Raw genomic sequence first — 10,291 nt, 5'->3', positions numbered from 1 at the left:
ATGACTAATTCATCGCCCTTTTTTAAATTATAAATTTTTCATAGAAGTTTAAAAATCATTTTATTTTCTTTAAACATGTATAACTAATTTATAATCTTTTATGCCATACTAAGTCATAATATGATATTTCTTCATATTTTACATTAATAACCATTGTTTTTATATATCGTCTACAATTCTCTAATTACGTCTATTTGTTCAATTTTTTTATATGATATCGAATATTCATTGTAAATAGATGGTTTAAGATGCCAAAAAAATTATTTACTTGGTGAATATAATACATCAAATATTACAAATACATTATTTAGTTAAATAAATAACCAAAAACCGAAAATTCAAATCTGCGCAGGGTTTAGTTGTAATTAAGTTGTAAGTCTTAGGGTTATTTCTTATTCATACTTCTATTTTAATAAAATAGACGATGTCACCGATTTAAGTATATTCTCCTTCTTGGTTTATTATATAGGAGATATGAAAGCATATATGGAGCATGTTTCATTGATTTGTTTAACTAGTAAACAACTAAACAAGAATCAAATCTGTCTACCTGATACGACTATTGATTCGAAGGTTTATTTAAGAGGTTTCTGCTGATTTAATTAACAAAATAATTAACACCAAAGTCAAGCAATATAGACTTTTAAAATTCTCTTTCGTGGGATAATAATTTCTTTCGTTTTCTAGATGGGTTATTTTATACGGTATATTTCATATTCCAAGACCACCATGTGCAGCTTCTTGTCTAAACGATAAAGTTAACAATATAAAGCAAATAATTCGACATCCAACGTTACATCCATGTATACGTTGAAAATAATGATAGAAAAACACAAATTGAGAATATAATTAAGCAAGTCCACATTGGATTCCACTCTCAGTTAAGCTTTTTCTTTTACATATTCTTCCTTGCAGCTTTCTTTCAAACTCTATTTTACCGAGTTTTGTGGAAACCTACAACATGCATGCCATTGTAGACAAGATAATGCATGTATTGAGTATAGTTACACACTTACATGCGATTCATAAGACATAAAACAGACTATTCAGTGTTTGGTAGCTCAACCCACATCATTACACCGGTACCTGAAGGAACATCACTTGAACTATCCGATAAAAAAGGAGATTATAAACCTAGGTCCAACACTTCTTGACTACAAAAAACAAATAACAGTTCACAACTAGTTGTTTTCTGTATTTGTTTGTTTATCATCTCATATCTATGTTTACGAAAGGGTTAATTTGTTAAATGACTATATTGGGGAGAATATTAGTTTTATAGTAAGAAGGTATAGAGAGATAGGAAGAAAAATGAAGAGAGAGAGAGAGGGGGTTATATGGTTAGTTAGTAAAATATAGTTTTTTTGGATTATAGCTCAAATTTCCCTTTACGAAATAACATAATATAGTTATTTATAGTCAAAATGTTTTCATGAAAAAACATAGACGATCAATATAAACAGTATCGATATACTATTGACAGTGAGAAATTATGGTTAGAGCATAAACAAAAAGTGACAATATTTTTAGTCAGAACGTAAACGCTAAGATATGCGCCATTTTTGTCAAATGCGCGTTAACTCCGTGTGTACATTACATGTTTACAGTCAACGTCTATAGAACAAATCCATGTCCATTATCTTTACGTTGACTTCTTTATAAAGTTAAAACGCTGGGCCCAAACCTTCTTGTAGAATCAATGGTTCGGTTGACAGGTTGCATTCGAATGATCAATAACAAACTTATAGTGTAAATTATTATATACTTAGATATATATTGGTTAAATGTTCTGATATCGGAGTTATATATACTATTACTTTTAATATAAAGCTATATATTGTTTTGTATATTAAAATTCCCACTAACTTCAGTGTTGAGAATAAAATATGCACCGTTCAATTAATTAGTTGTATTTATAATGAAAACACGCGATAATGGTTAATAGTGTATGTTAGAAATACGAAGCTTCAATCGCATCGTATAGAATTGATAAGTACCTAAAGATACCAACGAACACGTTTCTTTCACCTGCTCGTTATGAAAAAACGTGAATAAAAATTGGAGAAATAACAAAAATGGGGGAGGATTTTCCAATATATTGAAAAGACTATTAAATATTGCAAAAGACAACGGGATATGTGAGCTTTAATTGTCGTTGAGGATACCTGCTGTGTGTGATGAGATCGTGACTGATACCGTGATAATGATACGTGAAGCCACCGGTGTGCCAAACGTCGTTATTCAGAGTTATGCATGATTTATGACTTTAAGTGAGGCTGCGGTGAGTTTTATTGTGGCGGGTCTGATGTGGTTGAAACTTCGTACTTTTTCGGCGAAGCTGCGACATGTCTTTGTCAGCCATGGTTGGAGTTTTCTACTTTCTTAGTCGTGGAGAAGGTGTCTTGTTGGCTAGTTTTTGCTAGTTTTTGATTGTGCTTGTAGCGTTTTTTTTCCTAGTGTATTATTTGTTGTTTTAGATTTTAGTTTTTCTGTCTTCTTCGTATTGTCTTTGTATTTCTGTCAAAAATTAAAATTGGTATAAAATTTAATATTTTACCAAAAAAAAAAAAAGGTGGTGGAGTTAAACTCATAGCTAATCTAAGTCTTGAATAGTCCGTGTAATAGATCAAGAGATGTTCTTTCTACTATGCGCTTATAATGCTGCAGTAATTTTTCATCAACGTTTAAAGAACGTATAATCCCATATAATCTTTTTTAACAGGTATTTCCATGTACTGAAATAGGTTCCTAGTTTGAAAGTGTTCATATACAAAATAGAAGAAGATCATCAGTGGGATTTTCTTGCATTGCACTATAACTACATAGACGATAGACGTGCACGACAATAACAATACAACATCTTGGGTCAACTACCCCATGTTATAATTTAATCGTTGACAAAAACTGGTGTTTTAAATAAGAACTCATGGCTTGTTCTGCGTCAATGACACGTTATTATATGCACACCCAACACGTTCGGTTGTTCACATAGCTAATCGTATAGTTTTTCTTAACCGGTAGTCTGTCTAATACCTGAAAATACGGAGTAGAGAAGATAAACGTACGCATTCACAAACAACTTGACTTATGAAATTTTTAGCAAATAAGAAAAACTTAGCTTATGAAATTACCAAATACAATAAAATGTATGATGAAAAATATGCATGGTAAATGTTGAAACAATTATATTCACAAACTACAGTGGTGGTATAGTGGTAGCTAGCTTGAGACAAGACATAAACTTATCATTTTTTTTTAAGTTATCACTTCTTAATATGATTTCCGCTAAAAGTTAAGTTGTTATTATCTTACCTTACTCTAGAAAATTTAGGATCCAATTAGTTATCGATATTGTTTATCTAGAAGACTATTGACTAGAAGACTAGTTTGGTTTCGACCAAATACCGTAGTTAAAAAACAATGGTGTTCATTTTCACTATTGTCTACACCTAATGAAATCTATATTTTCGCAAACTTTTGGTTAATGCAATTTATAATAATTGCTGTATTAGTTAGTGAAGTTAATATTCAGATAATTTGTTTCTCTAATTTTTTTCTCTCAGTTTTATGCTTTCCCTAATTTATTTTTGGCATTTTCTTCTTTAAAAAACGGGACAGCTAACTATTTCATAAATATACAATGAGACATTACATAGTCGACACGTGAGGGAGGGGAACCAAATAGCTGGCTGAAGATTTTTTAGGTTCATAAAAATCATAAATATAGTCAACACTAGTATTCACAGATCGACCGCAGGATCACACTTTAGAAAATCTGACGGTTTTGATTTGAGATAACGGGACCACCCGGTTACCGAGGTAGTCAATGGCTCTGTCTTTTTGTATTTTTATATACTTTGTTTAAACAAATCTCACCCTCATTTGTCGTATTCTATCGCTGTTCTAATAGAATTTTAATACTATGTTTTAGTCAAACCATTCTTGTTAGTATATCATTATAATGGTTCTTCGTTGTTTCCCATTATATGTAGATGATTAGGTTAATAAGAAAAGTTAACAAAGGGTTCACTTATTAAAATGTCAAATTGTGAAGTGAAGAAGGTTTCTAGAATGCTATGAAAAAATAGAGACAATTGGTATAATATACCAGGCGAAGATTCAAATTGACAGAATATCCATAGCTATGGATAACTCAAAAAGTAGTAATTTTTTGACACTGCACCGACGAAAATGCCCTCTTACTTTATCAAAAACATGTAACTGTAGATTTAGCGGGTAAACATTATGTTAACTGAACACTAAGATATATTTATCAATTTTTCACACAATCTCTGAATTTCTCAATCACCGCCAATTCTATTTTTTCATCTAATCCTCCGACGAACTCTTCTTAGTTCTTAATATCACATTTATCGGTTTGTTAATATAATAAATAAACTACTTAATTGTTATCTGTTAAGGATCATATCAGTTGGATAAATTATCGATTCTTTAAGAAATATATAACAATTGGACGACCAATGACCACTAAGAAAATATTTATCAATATTAAAAGAATCAATTACTTAATAATGAATATTTATTATTTGATATCAAATAATATATCAGCTAAATATTTATTTATCAGGTAACAATTTACATAACAACTAACATATCAGCTAATAATTCTCGTATCATCTAACAATCTATGTATCACAAAATGTATCGACTAACAAATCATATATCGGTTAACGAGACTATTAACAGCTAATCAGTTATCTATCAAATAGCCCCAAAAAACTAACACTCCATATATCGATTAAGAATCTATTAAAATATAAATAAGAGCAGGTAAGTAATAAAATACCTACTAACGTACATGTTATCTAAAGAAAAGAATGTAGATTTCAAGCTTTCTTCTTCCCGAGATCTTCTGATCCTTTTTTCCATGAATCCGCAACAGAGATAACAGATTCTTCGATGAGATGACAAACTCGTCAAGGTTAGCAAGTCACTCAACTACCTCGTAAAAATGCCACGACACATAATTATTATTGAGATTGGAAGATTATAAAAGTTGATTGTAATTCGAAATTGGCAACAGTGGAATTGGTGGTGAGATAATAAGATTAGCATTATGGGTGTCAATGGAATCAGAGTAAAAAAAATAGAGATTTGTGATTTAATTTAAGCTTGCATAAAGAGGAGATACGAGAGATAAAAATATTAGAACATACAGAAAAGAGAAGAGGTGCACAAAAAAAAAAATAGAGAAGAGAGAAGAGACAAAATTGAAATCTAGAGACACAAGGGTATTAGAGCATTCTCATTAGTAAACCCTGGCACGGAATCTTAGATTAACCTTTTCTTTTAATTTTATTTTTTTTCGTAATATATATATTTTTTTTAAAGAACCAATCGCGGGTCGTTACGTGTCACTGGGGCCCGCGAACAGTGTTGAACCCGTATCATACCAACGAGCTCATGAAAGACAATTTCATCAAAACATTGGGGCCCACAAATATCATAATAATATTTTTTTTAGATTCTGTGAGGATTTTAGATATGAACCCTTGATGGGCATGCTCTTATGGTCATGAAAAACAAGGGTATTTAGCAAGTTACGTGAGCCTTTGGGTGTATCGACGGCAACTTTTCAAAAAAATATTCTAGATGGCTTTTCGTAAAAATAATTAAATAATTGCTGTTTAAAATGATTAAATAATTGCTGTTCAGACGGAAAAGTCTTACACTAAATTTTAATTGTTATGAAAACTCCTTAACGGGTCATCGAATTATATTAAGCAACCTATCGAATTATGTTAATCGTAAATATAGTTGACAAATACTAGTCATTAGACTTTTGCAACAATAAAGAAGATTCAAATTGGAACAAACATAAAATATAACTAAAACTTAAAAAGTCAAATATCTCAAATATTCTTTTTTTTTTAAATCATCCTATGTCTAGTTGACAAACTCTTCACATTTGGGTTTGAGGTCCTTTATTTCGCCATTATGTTTTAAGTTTATGTTGGTTGTACGGTATATAGATTTAGCTTGTTGGGTTTTGGTCCGTTAATAATAATAAAAATAGATGGCAAAAAAAGAAAAAAAAAAGACAAACTCTTCCCATGCCTCCACTGAAATCAAGCTGGCCATCTTTCTCCATTGTATGTAGATGAATGATTGACATTGTAATGAACTAATTATCAACTTATAATTTACAGAAATTTATTTCCATACCTTTGATTATTAAAGCTAAAGCTTTTATTTAGTTTAGATAAAAAAAATTCAAAAATACTTATGATACTTTTCTAAGTTTGTTATTTATTTTTGTTAAATAATTACGAAAACTGAGTATTATGAAGAAAAAATATCTTTAATTTGAAGAAACGAAAAAATTCTGATGCCAGGTGGGGTCCAGTAGCCTCGAACTTGAAGACCAAACTTTGATTGCTTTATACCGTGGAAAAAACTCAACTCAATCACAGCCGTTAGATCAAAACCTTCCCGCTTTGACTAAAAAATCTCAAAACCTGACCCGGTCACCTCCTTTCACCATATATCACTCCATCCTTCCTCTCTCTTCTCCACCCACCACCTCTCTCTCTCTCATCTTCAACGTTCTTCTCGTAGCAAAAAAAAAAAACAGTGAGACCAACCAATCCATCATGGCCGTCGATCTAATGCGCTTTCCTAAGATGGACGATCAAAAGGCTATCCAAGAGGCTGCATCGCAAGGCTTACAGAGCATGGAGCATCTGATCCGCGTCCTCTCCACTAACCCCCCCGAGCGTAACAACAACGTTGACTGCTCCGAGATAACCGACTTCACCGTTTCCAAATTCAAAACGGTTATTTCTCTACTTAACCGTACTGGTCACGCCCGGTTCAGACGCGGACCGGTTGCGTCTCCTCAGAAACACCAGAGCCAAATCGCTAAACCCGAGGCGGCTCCGGTCGTTGTTTCTCAGCCGTCTAGACCAACGGCGAAGCTTCTTCCGGCGGTCGTGGCGGCTCCGTCGAGCCAGCCGAGCATAACTCTGGATTTCACTAAACCCACCGTCTTTGGATCCAGCTCCAAGAGCTCCGAGATGGACTTCGCCAAGGAGAACTTCAGCGTGTCGTTGAACTCTTCCTACATGTCGTCGGCGATAACCGGCGACGGCAGCGTCTCCAAGGGATCTTCGATCTTCCTCGCGTCGCAGCCTGTAAACTCCTCCGGTAAGCCACCGTTGGCAGGCCATCCTTACAGAAGAAGATGCGCAGAGCACGAGCACTCCGAGAATTTTTCCGGGAAGATCTCCGGCTCCGGCCACGGGAAGTGCCACTGTAAGAAAAGGTATTGTTACGTCACCCACCTGTCGCTTTAACAACTAACCCCAGTAAACACTTCAGTTATGTCCGAAAATTCAACGCTTAGTTGACTAATTAGCAATAATTCAATTAAGCAAATATATTCCCGGTTTAGTATACTTTCCCGGTTATCTCTATAATTGACTTTTAATCCCATGATGAACGCAGCTCCATTTAGCTACACATCGCACGTTAAAACTGCTGTTTGGTCTTGTTGAAATAAAACAATTTCGGTAATTAAGTATGTTTTTTTTCTTTCTTTTATTTATTACAGCAGAAAAAATAAAGTGAAGAGAACCATCAGGGTACCGGCGATAAGCTCTAAGATCGCCGATATTCCACCGGACGAGTATTCGTGGAGGAAGTACGGTCAAAAACCAATCAAGGGCTCACCACACCCACGGTAACTATCATTCACTCTTGTTTCATCCACCGTTGATGTTTGAATACACGATCTAACGGTGTTTATATGTTTTATTGTGCAGTGGTTACTACAAGTGCAGTACGTTTAAAGAGTGTCCGGCGAGGAAACACGTGGAACGAGCTTTGGATGATCCATCGATGCTTATCGTGACTTATGAATGGGAGCACGATCACAACCCGTCCGCGATGCAACAGAATGTTTCTTCTCCGGGAGTTAATGATTTTGTGTTTAATTCGGCTTGACTTTGACTTGTATTGTTTTTGATTTGTTGAGTAATAGAGGGATTGATTTGTAAATTTCTTGTACTAAAACATATTTTAATTAGAAAAATTAGTCTCTGGTGGAATGTATTTGATAATACTAATCTCCTGGTGCGTTATGAAATTAGATGATCATCAGATATGGGTACAAGGTAGTGGTTATGGAATTAATTGCGCACTAATTATATTTTCAGTAATTCATTTGTTTTGCTATTATTAATAGTTTAATAAGTACAAATATATAGTTGGTGGGTGTTGGATTGTTTCTTAAAGTAAAGTTGACGAGAGGCATGAATGATTAGAAAGTCAATGAGTTATTAATGAGTTAGGTGTATTTGGGTGTTGAACTCACGTGATTTGAGTTTTTTTGTTTAAAAATAAATATGAATTTAGTTTATGATCTTATATGGGTTCAAGACAAGTTGAGGGTCAACTATATTAATTTAGACGAAGTTTCCTTTGACATTATTTTTCCTTCCAGTAAATTTCATGTGTCACATTCGCATTTATACGTATTAATATGTATGTAAACATCCATCCATACGGCAAACAATTTGGCACGATGTATCAAAACCATAGCAGCTTCTCGCTATGTTAAAGGGTACGAAAAGCTCATACATTGTGAGTGGGACAAGTTTCAGTTTCTTGTCAGGAAGGAAAAATCAAAGACCATTAACACTTGCCCCACCAGCAAAATAGGATACACGATAACATGTATTACAAAACGACCACACCACCAAATCATGTGGTACAAAAATTTAAATCCTTATTTGAGGTTTCTCAAAGAGCTTGCGTAAGCCTTTGGGTTGCCACAAAGACACAAATGTTTTTTGTTTTTTTTTTGATATCTAGGTCATACAAGCTGTGACTCAACTAATTCCGGAAACTGGAAACAAAAACTGATTGCTTAATCATCTTCCAACACGAATGCAACCCAGAGAAAACTACATTATTACAGAACCACTGGACCAACACCATGTTGATAAAGACACAAATGTTTATCTTTTCCCGCAAAATAAATAGTAAGCCAAAGGCTTTCAACACCTTAATAAAATAAAAGTTAAATTCTAAGCCACAGCTTTTACAAGTTTTGAGAATTAGTTCTTGAAATTTGGCATGAGATTCATATATTAATATGGTATATTCATATATTAATAATATATGGTAGCTTGATAAAAAGTTGTTTTTTTTTAATTGATCGTTTCATATATATCTACATACTTATTATCATATGTTTTAAGAAGTTTTTTTTAATGATTTTTAATAAAACTATACACTCGACGATTTATCAGAAAATTCATAAAGGTTGGATTACTTGTATGGTTTAATTATAAGGTTCAATATTCGACATGTTCCAATTTCATATATTGAACCAACTTGGTGACGACTGATGACGTTTGAGATTATATCCATCTTGATGTATATGATCAAGTTGCCTAATTAGATTGTAACTATAAGTAACAGTCAACAAAGTGTAATGAAAACATATGTCTGTTACTATTGGGATTTTACATGGTATGACGAATACTCGCGTGGTCGTAAGTGTAATCTACAAAAATGCATTTTTTTGGAACATTAATTAAACATGTATATTATGCATTCAAGATCATTATATGCAGAACATGTTCTATTCTCGGACAAACACTTTTCTTCGTTCTTTTAGCTGCCATACTTTGAAATTTACAACTGAAAACAGTAGAGGTCTGCTTTCTAGCCTGGCCCAATCAGACTGTTCTTTTGTATTGACATTAGTTTTGACGAAACGTAACTTCTACTTACGGGTTGAGTTATGCGTTTCGAATATGGGAACCTCTATACTATACAACATTTTACATTGTCTTTTTTTTTAATGGGACTTTGTTCACCTATCATCCCTAAATAAACATTTAAATGAAGCGTCAGGTAATAGTAAAAACACACGTAACATATTTGGACTTGGATTCACACTACAAGAAAATATTGTAATTCTGACGGACATTCTGACGGAAAATGAGATCCTCGGAATATTCCGACGAATTTCTTCGGAATATTCCGACGAATTTCTTCGGAATATTCTGACGAATTTCCTCGGAAATTCCGAGAAAACCGAGAAAACCCAAAATCGGAATTTCCTCGGAATATACCGATGAAATACCGAGGAAGTCATATTCCTCAGAAAACACCGACGAATATCCGACGATATATTATAGCCGTTGGGGATTTTAAAAATTCCGAGGAAATTCCGAGGAAAGAGCCGTTGCCGTTGGTATTCCGTCGGAATTTCTTCGGTACTGTCGGCAGCATTTCATCTATAAATACCCGCACCCCC

At 33.6% G+C, this 10,291-nt stretch overlaps 1 protein-coding gene across 2 annotated transcripts; it reads left to right on the top strand.

Moving 5' to 3' along the window:
- The first annotated feature begins 6,508 nt into the window (after positions 1–6,508).
- Positions 6,509–8,154, top strand: LOC106301499 (probable WRKY transcription factor 11). 2 transcript variants are annotated; one of them, XM_013737912.1, is made up of 3 exons: positions 6,509–7,285; positions 7,577–7,702; positions 7,785–8,154. In XM_013737912.1, the coding sequence occupies exons 1-3, from the start codon at positions 6,615–6,617 to the stop codon at positions 7,963–7,965; spliced, it is 978 nt and encodes a 325-aa protein (XP_013593366.1). In that variant the 5' UTR covers positions 6,509–6,614; the 3' UTR covers positions 7,966–8,154. The 2 variants fall into 2 exon arrangements, with proteins under 2 accessions (XP_013593366.1, XP_013593365.1); XM_013737911.1 differs by having other exon boundaries at positions 6,510–7,285; positions 7,574–7,702.
- The last annotated feature ends 2,137 nt before the right edge of the window (positions 8,155–10,291 follow it).

Source organism: Brassica oleracea, chromosome C7, assembly GCF_000695525.1.
Source record: "Brassica oleracea var. oleracea cultivar TO1000 chromosome C7, BOL, whole genome shotgun sequence".
Classification (NCBI taxonomy): Eukaryota; Viridiplantae; Streptophyta; class Magnoliopsida; order Brassicales; family Brassicaceae; genus Brassica; species Brassica oleracea.
This window is presented reverse-complemented; position numbering and strand designations above follow the sequence as displayed.